General features: G+C 36.8%; 1 protein-coding gene across 5 annotated transcripts in view; it reads right to left on the bottom strand.

The window, feature by feature from the left end:
* Nucleotides 1-21,565, bottom strand: part of LOC148367052 (protein HTATIP2-like) — a 244,274-nt gene that overhangs the window by 150,685 nt on the left and 72,024 nt on the right. For all 5 annotated transcript variants that reach the window (XM_088333845.1, XM_088333850.1, XM_088333847.1 and 2 more), the window contains exon 12: nucleotides 11,852-11,974. In XM_088333845.1, coding sequence (XP_088189971.1) covers nucleotides 11,852-11,974 — 123 coding nt within the window. The remainder of the gene's footprint in view (nucleotides 1-11,851; nucleotides 11,975-21,565) is intronic.

Genomic DNA, 21,565 nt, shown 5'->3' with positions numbered 1-21,565 from the left:
ACCTTGTTTTGAAATCATTTATGAAAACAATGAAGGTCAAAAACGATCTTGGGTAATGACATGAGGGAAACAAGTTTCAAGTGGTATATTTGATAATATGGGACAGAGGCTCTGGCAAAACATTATGTTTTAGATATTTTCAAATCACCTAACATCACACAGTAAAATAAAATGCACTGAAAGCAGACCTTGCGTATCAAGGATGAGGCTCAACATTTAAAGAGCACGTCAGACTTATGAAGGTAACAAAATCTGACTAGCCTTGCCAAAATTCAAGTAACATTCAAAGCCAATACGATTTTGATGTCATGAATCGTACATTTTATATGTGTACTCTATATTTCACTATGAAAGAGAGCTCGAGCTTTTTGCCAGACTGTGCCTGATTTGAAATTAAATGCATGCAAAACAGACGTCAGGTGTTGAAACGTTAAAAACGACAAACAGCAGTTATTAAAAAAAGTTTGATTCCCAAATGTTGAGAATCGTTAAGCTTTGCAGTTGACCACAGAATGTCAAGTATAGCCCTAAATCACGAAGAGTCTCAAAGGGCTTCACAGATTATTACACTATATTACACAGACTATTTTTCAGCCGACGAGAAGAGTAGGTTATTCATATGCTATGGAGTAGAAGTGAGTTTTAAGTTTAGATTTAAACATTTCCACTGAGGTTGCAGATCGGATCTCAGGGGGAAGAGCATTCACAGAAGGCACATAATATTTGTTCAATTTACTCTTCTGCTGTTGTTAATGAGCCTGTTCTTGGTTTACAGGGATAACACATGTTTGCTAAATTTTAATTTGTTACTTATCTGACTTTCCCTAAAAAATGGACAGAGAATTATTTTATTTTATGTATGAGCATGCGACTAATGGATTGGGTTTGGCATTTTTATTAAAATTTGATACGAACACACTATAGGTTCAATATTTGTTTTACAATCATACCCAATTTTTCTTGTATTTTTTATAAGTTACCAAATAATTACATACATTTTATACTAAATTTAAGAAAATGATTAGTAATTATCCAATTATTTGACTAATTGTTTAAATAGTCGGTGACTAGACAACTATTAAAATAGTAATTATTTACAAATTTTAAGTTTAAGTGTTTTTATTGTATAAGAACAACAAGATAATATATCCTAAGTTAAGGGAAAATGACTTAAAACAAGCAAAAATTAGAATAAAACTGCTAATGAAAAGCAAACATTGAATGAATTATTTTGGACAACCGATTAATCTGCAACGCTCTAGTATTTGGGAAAATTGAACTTTTTAAGTGCTGCTATGATCCCAGCCTGAGCTATGGGAGCCTAGCCCAGCAGAGGAAATTGTGGGTTAATAATTATGTAGCTAATATTATTATTATTATTATTATTATATATTTTTTTAAAGTAACAGTGAGCATTATTTCACCACTAGAGGTCATTGGTGCTTAAAATGCAAGTGAAGCATGTGCAACAGAAAATACAGTATGGAGTCACAGCCTTCACCTAAGTGGCTAACATGAGTGGCTAGAGAAGGAGACAGTAAGAAAAAGAGTTAAATAAGCCTGAATCACCACGACATGCAGGGCTCACCTGTAGAGGCCAAGTGGCCTTTGGGTGCTAAAAGCTTCACCAGGAGAAATTAGTTTGACAAAATGGTCATTCGGCTTCCGTGGTAAGATAGTGGCCAAAACATGTTATCTTCTTTAGAGAATCTATCACATGTCTAAACCTTCAAGTCTTTACAATAGCTATAACGATTAGCAGCGGGCCATAGCCTACAAACAGGTGGCTAACATCAATAGCTAGTGAAGAAAAAAGAGGAAAAACAAGCCACCTGGATCCTGGGACTCTGCGACCATCACATGAAAGGCTCAGCTGTGGAAGGTAATAATGTTTTGACGAAATTAAGGTAGTGTTTTGACACCACTAGGGGTCACTATACAACACCCACAGGCACTTTAGATATCATTCCTGGCAATTATGGACTTTACAACAACATTTGGGACCTGACACCTTTGAGAATTAAGGTAGGCTGGACATGTGACCAAAAATAAAATCGACTGATGAGAAAATAACAATTGCATCTCCAGTTGAGGAATGTGTGCCCCGTTGTTTCTCTTTGGTATCTACATCGGATCGATCAAAGCCCCTCTGAGACCCTCTGCCCGCTTCCTTTTCACGCAGGCTTCCCTTGTGTGCTCTGTTTGATGTGTCAACACGCTCACATTCAAACCACTCACCCGGAACCAGACTATAAACAAACCCCTTTGCATGTGGTGAGACGAAAATGCACATGAAGAATCAACAAGGACGTTTTAGAAAAGAGGAAAACTCTTCTAAAGCTTTACGAATATAATGACTTAAAACATAATGGCTTCAACGCAATTAAATGCCATTTGAGTGTTAAAACTGACCCTAGCTTCACATCTGTGAGCAACGGTTTTGGTAACCCGGAGGGTGGAACAATAAATTAACGAACAGATGCGCTAGGGCGTCGCAACAAGATAAAACATCCTTCTTTCATGCTCATCTGCTTTCCGTGAGGCACAAACAAACATCTGCGACATGGTACTAATCAGTGACACGTTCTCACTCTTTCTTCGTTAGAAAAAACAATAGACCACTGGGGTACATCATTAATCTGTTCTGAGGTGGTGATCGAAAGTGAAATTGAATTATAGCGGGGGATAAAAAACCTATGGTAATTAGTTAATACGTTCCAAACCCCCAGTACCACAAATAGAAACATTAAAGTAATAAAGTACTATAGAGTACTCGTATTTTCTGCACTATAAGTCGCACCTAAAAGCCATTATTCTTTTCAAAAGCTGACCATGTGCCTGATAATGCAGTGCGCCTTGTATCAATATTGAATTGCAAGGTCTCGCAACTAAGGCAAGCAGCCACCGACAAGATTTCGCCCCGTAGGCGAAGTAGTCTGCGGTGTATGCTGGGATATATACCGGCGTTTCATTTCCTAAGCAATGTGTCAATTATCATTCTTATCGGTCACTATTGGCTAAAGTTATTTGGAGGTAAAGAAGGTGAGTCCTTTTTAGCATTTACAGGCTCGCATAGGCTAAAGCGTGGCAAAACAAGGCCTGCAATTGGCCGAGAAAGATGTGAATCACACGTTTGGTTGCTCTACAACTACTACTGTAGTCTGTATTTGTAAACAGGAATTATGGGCGTAAACAGACAGCTAGCAACAAGTAACGTCCATCGATGCTTCTCGGCTGGGTTTTTCTTTTATTTGTCGCCATTATAGCGTGTTTTGGAGTGTGTATGTTTTACACGGTTGGATTTACTTCTCTCGCGGATGTAAGAGGACCATGGTTGCGTATTATTATTGAATGTGATGGCTGCAAGACGACATTGTTTTTTCATTTTCCCAGTATTTTGTTTCAGACTGATCTTAATGTTTCTGTGATGAATTTATTTTTTAATTCAAAGTGTTTATTGTCATATGCACTGTAAAGAATCAAGTTTCCCTGCACAATAAAATTCTTCTTCTGCTCTCCACACAGTTGCCAGCGAAAAAGAAAATAGAAACTAAGAAATGGTTGGTATTTTTTGAATGCCAAGAGTTTAACCTTCCTAATGATATGTGGAATGAAACATTTGAGTGATTGGTGACATCGTACAGACACTGTGTCTGTACGTAAGCCGTCGTAATGTTAAGGGGTAAGTAAGGTTGACTGAACTATCTGACTGTTTTGTTGACATTCCCACTTTAGCATCTTATAGTCCGGTGCGCCTTATGCATAGAAAATATATGACAAAAAAATATTTTGGGGGATGCACCTTATTACCCGGTGCGCCTTATGGTGCAGAAAATACGGTAAATGCTAATGTGTAATAAATCTGCATATGATTGAATAACAACATATATAGATAAACATGTAAAGGAAAAACTGAGTTAGTTAGTTTTGGTGAGTATATCCTTCAACCCATAGCGAATAAAGGCAGAAGAAAAAATATATATTATTGAATCCCCACCTCGCTAAATTTTTACGTTGCACACAAGATTCAGAACTGAATGAAAAGGCATTGTGGGAGGTAGTTCATCCAATAGTGTTTCGCCATTATTTTGATGCTGTAACCCGAAATAATAGCAGACCAGCATTTTGTACGACTCGCGCACACAAAATATCATTCATTAATGTCGCGTACTGGGATGAATTGCACGAAGAGGGACTGGAAAAAAAGGATCTTATTCCATAGCAAAAAGCAAAAACGTCCTAACGCAAAGAACACCGAATCCTGCGAGTCCTTTGTGTATGGCAGTGACTCGCAATGTCTTTGTCCTTTTCTTTAATTACACACTGGTCACCTATTGCATTGGGTTTGAGTGTTAATATTTGTTCTGAAACGCCAACAACCGCCCTTTTTCATTGTTTGCTGTCTGCTTACGAGCATTGTACTAACACAAACAAGAGCTTTGGGATTATCAAGTTGCCTCTGGCCGTGAGAAAGATTTTTTTTTGGTGAGTCTGAGGCAGTATGACCTTAAGTCTTCATGAAGATATGGATTTCAGTACAGACTGCCAGGTCAAATGTTAACTCTTCTCCAAAACGCCCACTCAAACCACAATACTGAGCACAAGGCTATTATTTCATTGCTTTACATTTGAATTATGAAAGACTTTACATTAGCTCCATGCTTTTTTTATCTTATCTTACTCAAACATGCTTTATGATTTCTTGTTCTATGGTTTGTAAGTTAGAACTATTAAAGAGGATTTATATATCCAGAGTTTCTTTGAGTCTCGGCGTCACTAGCGGTATAATTGTAGGTTTGAAAAGTCATTTGTCACAGTACTGCTGTGAGGTTTGATTTCCTCTTTTCTCCTTTCTCCTTTCCTTATTTGGTCACTCACTTCCTGGCTCTAATTTCCAACCCACTCATCTCCAGATTACTCTCCAATCTTACCTATTTCTCTTTTTTATTTAAAACCCTTTGTTTCCTCAGCTTAGCGCTAGTTTGTTGCTTCTTTTGCCACGTTGCAAGCTTTCTTGTGATAAATTTGTTTGTTTCCAGTAGTCATGTGCTCCTCGGCTCGAATCCCTGAAGCGTGTGCAAGTTATTTTAGAGGAGTGGTTCATGGACCGAGATTCGAGGTGTGCGTTGATGACGTAAACGGTAACGTTTGAAGGCCGCAAAAGCGCGTGTGTTACATGACCAAGTCAAGGAACGATTCGCTAACTTTGAGTGTGGTTCGAAATAAATAAAATGTCCCCAAGTTGAAAGTCTCATTTGCTATTCCAGATCTATGCACCCCTGCTTCATCTGTACCTTGTGAAAAAGGTTTTTTTCAAACAGCAGGTGAAATTATCAGCAAAAAATGAAACCGCCTGGATCCAAAAACGTATTGTTTTTAAAATAGAATAAACAAGCACCTTATTTTACCTACTTATTTCATGTGTTGCATAAGCACAAAGCCACAGAACAATTCACTCTTACTCTCTTAATACACTCTTCAAATATATGTCTTTCTATTCAGTGCGTACTGTACTTTACACAGGGATGTTACACATTTTTCTGTCCACATGATGACGAGGTAATGAATCATCTTGAAGCCCCTACATGTGTGTGGAGCATTTCCCTTTAACGGGGCTTCATTTTGACATCACTAGTTTCCAGTTCAGTGAACCGTTGCCTCCTTCCCAACCATGACTCCTGCCACTATGCTTCCACGCCGCCCCGAATGGGTCTATGACATTTATTTGTTTTCCAATTTCGCTTTTGTTGGGTAAGGTTCCGTTTTCTTGTTTTGATTTTGAAGAACATTGAATCTGAGTTGGCACGTAAAAGCTTCAGAATACTCCCTTGTTTATGCATTATAATGTATTGCACAGCCATGTTTTTTTGTGCAAATACCCTTTTTTACTTTTTGTTAATTTCTGTTTGATGTTGTTTTCCTTACACTGTGCCTAGGTAAAAAGACACAAACAAACTATAATCTCTAACATATTTCCCCTGGCTTGGTCTGGATAGCTGTGGCTAGCTTTTAATGATAGCCCCACTTGTTAGCCATTTTACAAATCAATTTTTGCTTACAACCTTCGCTAGCTGTTCTCACAAGTTCTAGCTTGATTGTTCAGTCAACATCAAAATCTTACCCATTATCCACTATATTTTTTTCTCATTGTAAGTGCAATTTGTTCTTATTAAAATATGGGATATCTTGTTACTATAATTAAAAATATTAGGGAAAATGAAGCGAGTACATCTTCTAAGGGCATGACAATCAGTGCAAGTGGAAGTTTTAAAGTATTTCATTTTTAATCCACAGTTCGTCTCTTCCCCCATTTGCATCCACTCGCTACCCTACCCAACCAGCTCAAGTCACGTCTCACCAAAAGTAAATTTCATTTTTCCTTTACATGTATGATTATGTATGGTATGTCAATAATTTACACACATGTTACAAATCGGCAGCACGGCAGCACAGTGGTTAGCGCATGTGCGGCACAGTTCATGTCTTGGGAACCTCATTTCAGGTGAATTGGTCGGTCCAAATTGTCCCTAGGTGTAAATGAGCGAGTGAGTTGTCTGTCCCCGTGTGCCCTGCGATTGGCTGGCAACCAGTTCAGGGTGTCCCCTGCCCACTGCCCGATGATTGCTGGGATGGGCTCCAGCACCCCCGCGACCCTACTGAGGATAAGCGGTGTAGCTAATGAGATGAAATGAGACATATGTTACAAGTAAGTAGTACATTTTATAAACTATTTTGGTATTTTGATAGTTTGTCTGGGGTTTCGGGGTTTCAGAAGACATAACCTAATCACCATAAGTTTCTATATCCCGTTATACGGCAATTTCATTTTGTGATCCTACCTTCAGAACGGTTTATTGTTGTATCCTGAAGGTTTGCTGTATATTAAGACCATTACTTCCAAAACATAAGCACTCATGTATTAAATTAATTCTAGGAGGAACTCAATAGCAGTACATGACACTCCATCAGATGGTTATCTTAGTCTTGAGGAGTCTGGAGAGCAAGGAAATACAAAAAATCTAAACGAGAGAGATAAAAGCATGCATCAGCACCTCCATTTTTTTCTGGGGGACAAATGGGTGTTATAGTCTTGAGATGTTAAAAAAACATTAAAAGTTGTTATTTGATGCGAGCTCCAAGGCACAAAATTACCCCTTAGGTTCTACACGTGAGGATCAAAACATTTCGCAATTTTGGTGAGTTTTTTTCTCTGACTTTCCGGGAAGATAATTAAAACCTCTGAAAACAAATGATCATCTCAACAATCTCCATGGGTCAGTGTCTAATATTAAAATGCATGAAATTTGGGAACCTAAGATTGACTTTTTCCAGCAATCCAAATTCAGGGGAAGAAAACTCAAGAATACTGGAACACCTACAAATTCCTGAATAGGTTCATAGATAGCTAGCGGCAGATGAAGCTGTTGCTATTTCCAAAATAAGTCTAGAGGGCTATCTGACATAGTGTATCAATTGTATGACCTCAGCCTCATGTTCTTCAGGCAACGTGCTTACTTGCTCATTAAAACAAGACTGGGGGGAAGACACTGTAGAAACGTCTCAACTTAGGTCAGAAAATTCTCCGATGCACAAGAATAAATGCAAAGGGAGGAGCTAGGCAGAGAAACAGGTGATAAAGAAACAGGAAGGCCCTCTCTCTTCCTATACCTGAGGCCAATTGAAGACCTACAAGTCCAGACACGAGCCAGACGGAAAGGACGTGGTGGAATCAGGACTAAGCTGCAATTTGACAAGACCACCTCAGTTTTGGGGGAACACACACACTCAAATTACTTACAGAGCACAATACATGGTTTCCTGTAAAATCCTTTCTGACCACTTGCTGACACAAAGGCAGAATATATGGTGATATATGATGAATCGTAATCGAACAATGACTGTAATGTGGCGACCAGGCTGCCATTTGGAGACCAAATAAACCCAGCAGCTCCCAGAACCATTCTGCCAACGTATATAATCATAGCAGTTCTGGAGAAGACCGAATCAGCCACAATGTTTTCCTGAAATGATAGAACACCCTCCAGTTCTTTAGGTGGAAACGTTTAGCATTTTTAAGTTATAAAAAAATCCTCCTGTGGCTAGAAAAGTGACATTTAGATTTGTTTTGGTTTTCTGGAAGTTTAAGGTTTGATTCGTACTAGGAAAAAAAGGAAAAACCAAACACAACAAATGCTTATGTAACAAAGAAGTGGTTGATTCAAAAAGTTCACTTCAGACAACAACAAAAAAAGGCAATTTTAAATTATCTTTATGGTAACAGAAATTGAATAGGTTGTCTCATTCCCTGCCTCCTTTCCTTACATCAAATTCAATTTAGTTTTGTTTTCCTCATTAGCTTTTTCCTTCCTAAACCCCTTTAACCTTTCCATCTCTCCCTGTCTTATCCCATTTCCTTCTCTACCCTGTTTTCCCTTCCTCCTTCTTTCCCCCTGTTCCCTTCTCTACCCCTTTTCACTTCCCCCTTCTTTTTCCAATTTCCTTCTCTAACCTTTTTTCTTTTCCCCCTTCTTTTTCCCTTCTCAACCCATTCTTCCTTTCTCTCTTTTTCCCCGTCCTTTCCCATTCACTTTTCTCTTGGCCTTCAACATCCACTTGCCCTTTCCCTTCTCTTTACCATTTCATTCACCCTTTTCTTTCCTCCTTTTGTCCCCCCTTTTCTTTTTCCCATCCCCCTTGTATTGCCCTGTTCTTTCAACTTTATTTTTGCTTTAACACCCCCTTATGCCCCCCTGTCTTTCCCTGCTCTCATTCTCGTGTTCCTCCCCCTTTCTCTTTCCCCTTTTCTTCTTTCCCTTTCCTCTTCAAAAATATCCTCATTCATCCCTCTCCCTTTCCCCTTGGTTTCCCATTCCCTTCTGTCATGATTACTGATGTGAGTCAGCTGTACCCGCTAATTTGGCGCCACCCGCCGCGGGTTCTGGTTGGCTCCCTGTCAGTATTTAAATCCAGTCCTGTCTGCCACCTGTTGTCAGTGCGTCTGTGAATCTCCGTGTATACGAGGCTAGCCTTTTCTGACCCTGATTCTCACCTGTCCCGTTTTTGCTCTTGTTTTTCTCCGGCTACAACCTGTTTGGATCCTGACCACGTCTGCTCTACCGTCCCGACTTATGACCCCTATTTGTTCCCGACTACGTCTACTCTACCGTTCTGGCTTACGACTCGTTTCCGACCCCGACCACGTCTTGCTCTCCCAGCCCCGACTACCGAACAGTTTTCCACCCTTGACACCGCCATCGCTCGCTACGGAAGATCCACTTCCATGTTTGCATCACAATCCGAGTACGAGAGCGACTTGCTTCCTGCGCCCAGCGAACACCGGATCGTGGGCGTAGCCCTTCCTCTCTCTTTTAATAAAACTAGTGGTAAACGTTTTCTGTCCACACCATGACAAGGTAATGAAAGTAAACGCAAGTGGGTCCTGTTTCCGTTCTGGTCCTGACACCTTCAACTTGCCCTATGCCTTCAACTTAATCCCCTTCCATTCAATACTAAGCAACAGTTTTAAGTGATCAGAACTACTTCATAATTTCGTCCCTAGATTTGACAATTTAACACATCCTCAGATCTTTGATGATTAAGCACATTAATCTAAATCACTTGATTAATCGCTTAGCCCTATTTTCTACATACACAAATGTGGGAAAAACTTCTATTTTTTTGTCATTTGTTATGCATTTATGGGATATGAACAAGGTAAACCATCAGAAGTCAGGTAAATTTAGACGAGCCGTCCATGTATGCAGCTACGGAGAGAGGAAGTCAATTATGCAGAAGTCAACCTATTTCCATGTTTGTTGACTCGGACTTAAGATTCTGTGTGGTGTGAAACTGGTTATACTTAGTGTTAGATTTATTAACCGAGTTGCCACAGCAAAAATGAGAGAGTATTGAAACCAGTTCCAAGTTCTACATCTGGGCCAGGGGTGTGTGGACATTGTTACGTCTGCCCACATGATGCGGAAAATCGTTTTTCTTCTGTTTCGGAACCTGTCAGCTGTTTATCGTTTTTTGCTTGATCTGAGAAGGACGGTTCATTTTTAAGTTTTCTGCCAACATCTGCTTTCCAAACCCTGCCATAGATTTTATCTGCTGCACCAGGAACTCTTTATATCTTTTTTCAAAGAAATAAGGCAAATAGTTGCTGGTCCTACTTCCCAGTTTTCCTAGAGACTTTGGTGTGAAAGGTTTTTTTCGTAAACAGCCGGCACCGAGACGAAATGCTCTTTGAAGCCCGTGACCTCCTGATCTAGAGGCCGTTAGGTGTTTGTCCCAAGATCGGAGCAACACCCGACACCTTTCCCATTCCCCGCATACCAGATAAACACTTTGAAAAGCAACTGTTTTAGAAAACAAATATTTTAATAAATAAATACTGTATAAGCTGTTTCACTTGGTACACATTTTAGTTTAAAAAAAATATTACATTGATATTTTTTGATGTGGAATTATTCTATGATTAATTGTCACAATATTATTGTGGACGTTGGGTGTAAATATATATATATTTCCCAACACTTAAAACATTTTTTCTTTCCATAAATATTAGATATGTCAAAATTAAATTCATATTTTACTTAGGTAGACACTACAATATTAGTACTATTTTTTTTGTGGAAGAAAAAAACATGTAAGTAGTAAATACTACCAGTGACAAGTCAACCACCAATAAAGATTTGGTTTCACAATAAAACATAGCATTAAAAACTAAGTAATATGACTCCATCACCTATAAATACATAAATAAATAGTACTTTTAAAAGCATATATATTTTTTTTAAATCCTTAGCAGAAATATTGGGTCAAATGAATAGACATTTCTATGAAATCAATGTATTAGAGTTGAATTGAACGAATTTTCTGACAGATTTTTTAGGTTAAAAAAAACCTCAATAAATAGATAAATAATGAGTGATAAAAAAGCTTATTAGCTTTACCACAAAATTGAACATTTAATCTTGAAATAAATGAATGAATTATACATACATTATTTCATGTGTTACCCTGGTTTTTATTATTGTAATTATTTTAACTAAAAGGTTGATTATAGAGCTACAAATATACCCGATAAGATATTCGTTTATTGAGCTGATTTGAACAAATTTTCAGACAGGTTAAATAAATAAAAACACAAATAAAAAAATAAAGACTGAATATATATATATATATATATATATATATATATATATATATATATATATATATATATATATATATATATATATATATATATAAATTAGTGTTTATGTTTAATAAATTAGCTTATTAATTTCCCTACAATTTTTCTTAGCTTTTTTATGTTAAAATAGTTTTGTTTAAACAAATACATTAACTATTTTTTGGGGTTAACTATTTAAAAAAAAAAGTTAAATACCAAGTAAAAAAAACACAGGCCATGATATTTAATAGAACTGATTTAAACAAACCTGACTCATGTTTAGGTTAGATAATAACATGAATAAATAAATGAAACTGAAAAATGAATGAATGAATAAAATAATAATTCATTAGATTTATTAAATTATCTTAATAGCTTAACGTCATATTTGGAAATTTTATGCTAAAATAAGAGAATAAAGAGTGCCTTTTTCTTTTTATGAATTACCTTATTTTTCATTTGAATTGTTTCACAAAAATAGTTGAATATCAAGTTAAAATACAAACATATTGTAGCCAATTTGAGTAAATTTTTGTACTCAGATTTTGAGGTATTGGTTATGACGGTCATGTCGACTCAAAAGTAGTGTGTTTGAACTGGATTTGACATCAAAGATGAACCTCATCAATTTCAGAGCACATATCTCCCATTTCCGGCACTATTTTGCAGACGTACCTGTCGGCGTCTCCCTGGCCAGCCGAAGCCTTTCGATGCAAGGTTTCCCGGACGGCGGCCATGTTGTCCGGCAGTCGGTTCAAACGACGAGTGTACAGGCCCAAACCTCCGTCGGTCATGTAGCTGCAAAACAGGTAATATCATCTTAAAGCAGTCTATCCAAGGTCCGTCACAAAATCCAACCCATGCTGGGCTATGTGATTTTTAACTGAGCATTATAAAGAAGACCCCCGAGATATAACGACCCCACCTTACGGTAGTTTCACTTTACACTCCTTTCACTCCTTCGCGTGTCCTCTCCAAATATATAAATGTTGCATTAATCGGGACTATGTAGAGTTACAGCTCTTAGAATCCTGTCTACTATTGGTTAACGTCCTAAAAAATGGTGACCTCCTATTGGTCTGCGTCACGGCATCATAATAAATCCCGATATGCTATTGGCTAAAATACTTCCCACGATGCCTTTCTTTTCATTCACTTCAGAATATCGTGTGCTTTGTGAGGTCTTTGCTAGTCAGTGATACAAGACTGTATTTATTTTGTATTGTATTTATCTTCTCTGGGTCTGGTAGAAAAAATGCATTCATTAAATGTTTAAGAAAACAATATTCATTCAAAACATTTGCATAAATGTTTAAACTTTGCTTTAAACGTTCATTTAAAAAATAGATAGATAGATAGATAGATAGATAGATAGATAGATAGATAGATAGATAGATAGATAGATAGATAGATAGATAGATAGATAGATAGATAGATAGATAGATAGATAGATAGATAGATAGATAGATAGATAGATACTTTATTCATCCCCGCAGGGAAATTCACAAATATATATACACATTTGCATTCATTTGACATAATCCAAACCCTTACTGAGACCATAATTGTCAGCCATCTTGCTGCCAATTGTACCCCCCAAAAAACAAAAACCTGTTTGTTTTTCTTCTTTCTTTTTCCTTCTTTTTTCTTATTTTCCTTTTTTTCTTGCTTTATTAAAATTTTCTTGTTTGTTCTTCTTTCTTTATTGTTTCCTTTTTCCTTTCTCGTCTTTGCTTTTTCCCTTTTTCTTATTTCGTTTACAGATTAACTACACAACACTTAGTGGTCAAAAAATACCCATTGTCACTTTAATATAAGTGCAGCCCATGATTGATTTTTATTTTTCTATTTTTAGATCTTACTTTTTGTAGCAAATAAAAAAGAGAACAGTGGAATATTATAATCAGAGCTTTTTTGTGGAAAATCTGATTAAACCCACCCTCATTCAGATCCTAGCTCTGACGGCCCCCAAGTAAATTAAGTTTGAGACCCGTATTATAAAGCGATTAAGTTCTTCGTAATTGGATGTTTTAAAATCAGTTTTAATGTTAATCCCACCTCTGCATCTACCCACTAACTCCACCGTACCAGCTTAAGTCACGTCACACGAAAGGTAAAAATAATAATAATTCTAATAATAATTTTTCCTTTACATGTATACTAATTCATAATGTTTTCTTACAATTTATACTTAAGTAGTACTTGCTAGATGATATTTTGTCTATCTAATGTTTCTATCTGCAGTACCAGGGATTTGGAACGCATTAGATATGTATTACCATAGGCTTCTAGCCTAAGCTATAAAGTAAATTCAGTTTGCAATCCCTATCTCATAACAGATCCCTGTCATATCTTAGGGGTCTACTGTAAATCCAGTCAGTCCAACTGTAAATAATTCTGGCATTCACTTCACGAAAAGGATCAAAATGTGCTGTAGAAGTCGGATGGTGACCGTTAGCATGGTTTATGCAAACATTCCCACTCAAACTAAAACAACATTGTCCAATCTGCCAAATATTGACCCATTGGGGAGACTCCTAATGGAGCTAAATATTGACCCATTTCTCTCAGGTGTAACTCAATCAAATGTTTGCTGGTTTAAACGCCGGCCGGACCGTTGGGCAGCTCAATGCTTTCTTGTGTGGGGCCTGTTTTTACAGTTAAGCGAGTCGAAAAATAAAACCGGTGAGATGTTTAACACTCTGACCGTTTCTGGTTCACCTCAGCGTGAGAACTAAGAGTATATGGTAGAGTATACTGTACACAAACAGGGATTTCTTGTGTGGACGAAATGTAAACATAGTTCATGTGTAACCTGCTAGATCAGGGGTAGGGAACCTATGGCTCGGGAGCCATATATGGCTCTTTTCATGAGTACATATGGCTCCGAAATAGAATGTAACTGTTGCACATCTCTCTGTGGCGTTCCAAAGTCAAGTGATTTCATCCCGATTTTGGTCCTTATAAAGCTGAAGCAACTTAATGCAGAAGTTCGATAAGAAACCATTGAAACTGATAAATAAAAACGTTGGCAAACGACTTTGACTGAGTGAGTAGATCTCTGCACACAGCACACATCCATTTTTCTTGTGTTCTCGCACGACCTTATATCGCCCGGGACAGTCGGGAAGCACGAAGTCATTCGATGCAGGCTTCTGATTGGCTGCCGAGTATGCAAATTGCTAAACGAACCGAAATTTCCAAACTGAATGAAGATTTCAAAATCGGAATAAAGCAAACGTTTAAAGATGTTTTTTTTCCTTTGAAAAAGTTGTCGGCCACTCGGGCGGAGACGTTTTGTAAGTTGTACGCCCGACGTAAAAGATGCACGTTATTTCAGACAATGGTAATATTATTAAAATTTTAAACAAAAATGCATACAAACATAATAGGATTTTGTATATGTTTTTAGTCTTATTCTAAATATAGCATGCATTTTAAAGAAGTTATCTGAAACGGTCTCTAAAAGTAGGATTTTTATCATGTATCTGGTATCAGTAGAAGAAAAAAAACAGTTATGGTGCATCCCTAGAACCAACTACTTTGCTGCTTTCCGTTTTGACAGCTGATAAGACCATGACCCCAAGGAACGATAGTAGTATACCAGCAACACAAACAGAGAAAGATTTCAAACGGCGTCTCGGAAATCTGTTAACGTGTAACCGAGTGCGGCGGCAGCGTGCCTCAGCTTGACAGTTTTGAGTCTGACTCAGGCAAGGCCGCCTCAAAACAAAGTCACGCTTTCATCACAGTAACCCGAACAGCTTCAATCATAACACCTACCTTTCGGCCTCGAACATGATCGGTAGCAATCGAGATAGAACACGTCGGAGTTTGATCCCCAAGTGAAAGTTGTGATCAGTTATGCACTAGAGTGAGATGAAGCATCCTTTTTGCAGAAAATGGAATAATGCACAAGAGCGTATAGTGAGCACATGTGCGCCAGGCAAGCTCAGAATTGGAATGCAGCTACGCATGCATTGGGTCTGTCTGTAGAAAGTACAGGGGGGATGGAGAGGGGGAGAGGAGAAGGGGAGGGAGAGGGATCGGAGAGATTCTTTGGGCAACTCGGCCCGGAGCTAAAAAGCTCGTTTGGGGGATTTAGGGGATTCTACATTCTTTAAATCAGGGGTCTCCAACCTTTTTTAAACCAAGGGCTACTTTTTGTTTGTAATTAACACAAAAGGCACCCAGTTTGATATGCTTTTTTAAAATAACAAATCATTTTATTACTATGTTGTTACCATGATATTGAGAGGTTAATTATTGGAAGTAGGGTTATTAGAAAATCACAATGACCCAGGTAGTTTCAAAACTGGTTCACAGGCACTTCAGCTGTCCTAGGGGTGACACCCTAGTTCCTGCAGGCAACATGTTAGAGACTGCTTTAAATGATGATCAAATGATTTAGCAGGTATCAAATTAATCAATATTTTTTCTATTAATCAATTAATAGAATATTTCTGTAGTTTTCCATCAAATATTTAAACATGACTGTTTGGATTGAAACTGTATGATTGATATCCGAGTCAATTTTCTGACAGATCAATAAATAATGAGTGCTTTCATTTGTACTGTTATACAGTTTATTTGGATTATTTAACAAACATGTAAAAATAAAAGGTTAAATATAGCATAGTTTCAGAATAAAAAATAAATAAAAAAATAATAAAAAAAATCATAAATACGTGTTTGTTTTTTACAAATGTGCTTTTATTCTGATTATTTTACCAAAATACTACCAAAAATGTTGCCAATGATAATATATTAAGTTATTACAGCCAATTTTCTGACTTTTAGCAAAAATACATGTTTTTTGTAGCTATTTTTTTCATATAATGCTTACTTTGTATTTGGGTTATTTTACAGAAAAAAACCTAAATATTGAGTTAGAATGTATCCAATAATATTATTTCAATTTATCAAAACCAATTTAAGTCAAATGATTGAATAAGATTTTTTTGGGGCAGGTTAAATAAATAAATAATGTTGTTGTTTTTTGTTTTCTTTATTAATTTAAATTATGTTTTGTATTAAATAATTTTACAGAGAAAGATTAATATTAAGTAAAATATCAATATTATTTGTATTACTATTATAAGACCAGATTTTAAGACAAATTTAAAATGTTAACATCAAATTAATAAATGTTTATTATTTTTTTATAAATTGTATTATTTTTAATTCAATTTCTTTGAAAAAAGATTAACAATTACAATTACATCAGCAGCTAGCAGCGAACCATAGCCTGAAGCGAATTGGCTAACATGATTGGCTAGAGAAGGAAAAATGGAAAAAAAGTGAAGATGCCTAAATCAAAGTACTGTGATCATCACATAAAGGACTCAGCTGTGGAAGATAAGTAGCTGTTAATCGTCAAAAGCACCGCCAGGACAAGCTACTTTTGCAAAACTGGTCATTTGGGCTACCATAGCATCAAAAAAAGGCCAAATATGTCTACAAGTGGTGTGATAAAAAGGCCAACGTCAAAACCCAGGAGTCAAAAATCTGCAACCAAGTGGCTAACAGAAGTGGCTAGAGAAGGACATAGGGGAAAAAGTTGCGTCCCATTCCAAATTTCTAAACCAACAAGTCTAAACTAATGACTAGGGGTCACTATATAATACAAAGCAATGGAGCTTTAAGTCAATTGGTAGTAAGAGTCTTAAAACATGTTTTTTACTTAACAATTTAAAAAAGGATCCAAAATCTGCGATTATCTCAAAGAACATCAGTATATCGTAACCATTTGACCTATGGGATCAAACTTTTACAAAAAGTTAAGAACCAAAATACTATCAGTATTTTCACGCGCCGCTGCCGTCAATGCTGAGATCTGATCTCAGAAGTGCAGGATGACGCCTTTTACACCGAAAAACAACAGTAACCTGATGATGAAGGTGCTGTATCCAAGTCAGACAAGGAGGCATCTACTGCTACTGGTATCCATGGACACCAGTACTATCCATCATGTGGGGGAGCAAACCCTTACCCCAAAAACGTCCTGGAGAGGGATAGGTTCCACTGGGCTGTCCTTGCCCAAGACACACCACAGCGATTAACGGATCCGTGAACAATGAGAATGATTAGGAGAGTAGGAAAGCTTATGAAAGAGTCAGTTGTAATTCTAAAAACAGGACAGGTGTAATCATTATAATTAAAAGAATTAAAAACGCACCGCCTCTCTGATCCAACCTGCCACCAAATTGGAGAAGAACCAGTAAGCAGATGCTCTTGTGCTCGTTAAATCAATTGCTGAGCGCTAAAAAGCCTACAGGCTAAAAAGAGGGAGGGGGCGCCCATCAGTCTGCGTCCATTACAAATGTTGACGCCTGAAGGTAAAATCCGCCCACCAAACACACAACACAAGGACACAAATACAGATCAGGACGCACACTTCCGGCCTTCATCGTTTCGACTCTCAAGGCAAGAAATGATGTATGCTCAAACTGCTTCTTTGAGAAGAAAAGCTAGTTTTTTTTCTTTACAGTCAATAAATTTGAGTTGTTTTTTTTTTTAATCTATGTTAGCAACTACAGACGCTCCTCCCCTACTTACAACCATTCGAAAAACGGTAGATACAAACATTTTTTTCAGGATGTTGAAAAATATCCAGACATTGCTCCAAGTTAGATTTGGTATTTTGTACGGTACAAGACAGTACTAAAGTGCTTCTTTCCACCGCTACTGGTGTGTGGTGGCGCTGTGAGAGGTCACCCAGCATCCACTCCGAAGAAGAAATCCGCTACCTCTTCCTAGTTCGAGTGTAAACATACTGTACTGTACCTCCAGCGTGCCTAAGAACCTTGACATTTTCAGTTTTTGATATCTCGGGCATCCATTCGTTATGGTTGGTGTAAAGTGTAAAGAAGAGGTGAGCCGTTTCTTTTGAAATGAAAGTGGAATAAGAAAGCTTAATGCGGTTGAGAAAATGGTTGGATCGCTTTTTTCTGCCACCTTCTACCACAGAAGGGGACATAGTCTAACTTTTGAAGCTTAACTTCTTAAAGTAAGTTAAACTTAACTTTATTTATTTTTATAGAGCATATTATTTTATGAAATGTTATGAAATATTTTTCATAGATTACGGTTGTATTTTTAAAAAATGATTAAAGCTCAAATCAATCTTAAATTAGCCAAAATATATGCAATTTGAATTTGGAAAAAAAAAAAAACATTGAAAATGATGGACCATTAGAAAAATGTCTTCTTATTTCACAATTCCTGTAAAAAAAAATGCTATTTGTGATCAAATTATACAAACAAATTCAAAATGAGCCCAAATATAAGCCCTCTTCCGGACAATTATTTTATATTTTAATAATTATTTTAGTGAAATGAGAAAAAGAAATCCTACAATAAATAACAAAATCAAAAAATAACATTTTTAATAGCTTTAAAAATATTCTTAACTAATTAAAAATGTATTTTAAAAATGTATGGTAAAAAAATAGAAAATAAATTGTAAAAATAAGAACACATATAAATAAGGAAACAAATTTTACTTAAAAAGAAAATTATTTTTACTTTTTCTAATCTACTTTGACTTCTCGTTTTTGTTTTGCCTTATTCTATACATTGTTTCTTGTCTTGTGACCTACCAGCTCAGTAGCCTAGATGGTAAGGCGCCCGCTTTGAGACTGGGAGGTCGGTGGTTCGCGCCCCGGCCGAGTCATTCCTAAGACCTAAAAAGTGGTCGGCGGCGCCCTCTGTTGGCTGCGGCTGCATCGGCTCGCTACAACGGGTCAGGTGCAATCGACATTTCGTTCTGTGTACATTGTTACACAGAATGACAATACAAGGAAATTATTATTATTATTATTATTATTTTGGGAACTAATTTTTAAAAAAAGTTAAAAGTAGGAAACAGGATATTCAAAATCACATAGACCTATTAAAATCTTAAGATATTTTTCTGACTTATTTTATATTGATTAATTCATATTATATATCAAAATGATACAAATTATAAAATTATAAATATTTTTTCAAAAAATATTTGCTAGAGGGGCAGAAAAAAATCCTCAGAAAGATGACTTTGCACTTTTAAAAATTCAGATTGCCTTCAATATACAATATAATTTATTGCCATATCAACATGTGCCAACCTGATGGTGTAAGATACATACTAGTCTTGAATTTTTATACTCCGTACTAAATGCAGTTACATTATTTTGCTACAAATATGCAATTAGCGTCTCTGTTGCCAAAGTTTGGAAAGATTTGTCTCAACATGGGAATTGCCTAAAGGAATATAACAGCGTGTTTGCCTTTGTAGGAGAAAAGATACTCCTGGGATGTCAGTACTATGGAATGAATGCATTCCAATTCCATGCATTTGGATCCTAAGCATCACTGCCTTCTTGTGGCCACTTTTATATCTTCTTCACGTGATACCCCAGGAGTGGGCAAACTAGCCATTTTACTCCAGCACATCAAACAAAAATTGTACAAATATAATGATAAGATCGTCACACTGATATCATAACTAACAGAAAGCTGCACTACCAATGCCCAAGTCGGTCAACTAATCACATTGCATATCAAAAAACAAACAGTATTTCTGCCTAATTTTTGAATTTGGGCAATTTTTCCCTTGATACAAGCATTTTTTCCTCAAAAATCCTGATAATTACTTTGGCAACTACGTTATTGGTATGATGACATGGTTAAAAATGTAATTTTGGTGCCACTCTTGTCCCCAGTCTCCCTGAATGAAGGTTCTTGGCTTATAATAAAAAGTTTAAGAAGCATTCTTTTCTGTTCTTTATTTAATTATTACCATGTAATGATTTTACCTATCAAAATATGTATTAAATGTCAAGCTTTTATGTATTTTGAGTTATTTAATGCATGAATATCAAATGTAGTGTTTAAAGGGACACTGAGATATTTGACCACTAAAGGCTCTGTTCTGTGTAATGCAGGGATCTCTATACTTTTTGAATCTGACAGCTAATTTTTGCCTACTAATTAGCGCACATGGTCCCCAGTTTCATAGAAATATTTAGAATAACTTATAATGGTCTTACTATGTTGTTAAAATGTTATTACCAGGTCAATTATTGGAAGCAGGGTTAAATAGACTCAGTCAACCGCTAAATTTGACCAGAAAATCACAATGACCCAGCACTTGAAAATAGTTTTCAGAGCAGGTCCACGGGCACCTCAGTTGTCCATAAGGGACACCACCATGGAGACCTCTGATTTGGTGCAACCAAAGAGGAGTGCTACAAAGCACAAGGAAGAATACAAGCTACAGACACTATATGTGACCGATAAGTACAATCATGTCAGGTCCATCATCGTGTTTAGTAAAATATGAACATTAAAAACATGCATTTCAAGTATGTGACAATATGAGTGAGAAGATTCTCTGCGTTCAGTAATGCAGCTCCATGTCGTAACAGCAATTAAGTTACCAGGTTTTATTAGTTTTACAGTACTAATTACTGAGAAAAGTACAGTTGGTACCTCTCTATAAAGGACCTCTAAATAAGATAATTTAAGGATATGAGTTTTATTTGCTACAAAAATCTTGCTCACTATGTGCAGGATAATACAGTTTACGGGCAGTCTAAGAGGCTACCACTAGAGACTGCTCAAGACCACTTGAGACTGTTTCTTAATTGTGTAGATAGATAGATAGATAGATACTTTGTTCATCCCCGAAGGGAAATTCACATTTCCAGCAGCATCCCTGAGCTGAGAACAATCGAGAACAATCGAAAATAACACGGGAGCTGCTGGAGTGGCTGCCATTCGTGACGGCGCCGGAAGAAAAGATTCCATTTGAATCATGTACAAACAAACAAACAATTGAATACATCAATGCAAAGTTAAGTGTTCAATAGTTGCTGACAAATCATCAACTGGCTCTCGATCCGTCAACATCCGCCAATTTCTCGCCTTATTAATGATCGCAAATCCTCCTTATTAAGGGATAGTACACCTTGCAAACACAGTACAGCACCTATTTACACAACAAGAAGGATGATGTAGTATACAAGTGAGAGACGACCTGGATTAGAGCCGAAATGAGCGAGACGAGATCTGTGTGATTTTTTTTCTTTCTCATATGAAAATTGTTATGTTCTATACACAATTTAAAGTGATCAATTTTTTTTATAAAATAAATAGAAAACGTATAAGTTGACAGGTATGCGATCTTTCCCCGGCCCTTCCGACACACCAAACGCATACATTGTTACGGCGACTGCCTCCGGGGTAAGTGCTCATGATAAACTCGTATTTTATTTTGTTCATATAAGCCTATTCATCTTCCTACTGTATTTTCCCCCATGTATAATTGTTATTTGAATGAATTTTTATTAATCAGAAAGGTGTGGTTTATAGTTATTTTGGGTTCACTTTGATGCATTCGGGAGG

Source organism: Urocampus carinirostris, chromosome 4, assembly GCF_059441175.1.
Source record: "Urocampus carinirostris isolate Australia breed hairy pipefish chromosome 4, RoL_Ucar_1.0, whole genome shotgun sequence".
In the NCBI taxonomy this organism is placed as follows: Eukaryota; Metazoa; Chordata; class Actinopteri; order Syngnathiformes; family Syngnathidae; genus Urocampus; species Urocampus carinirostris.
The sequence above is the reverse complement of the archived record's forward strand: the minus strand, read 5'-3'. Positions and strand labels throughout refer to the sequence as shown.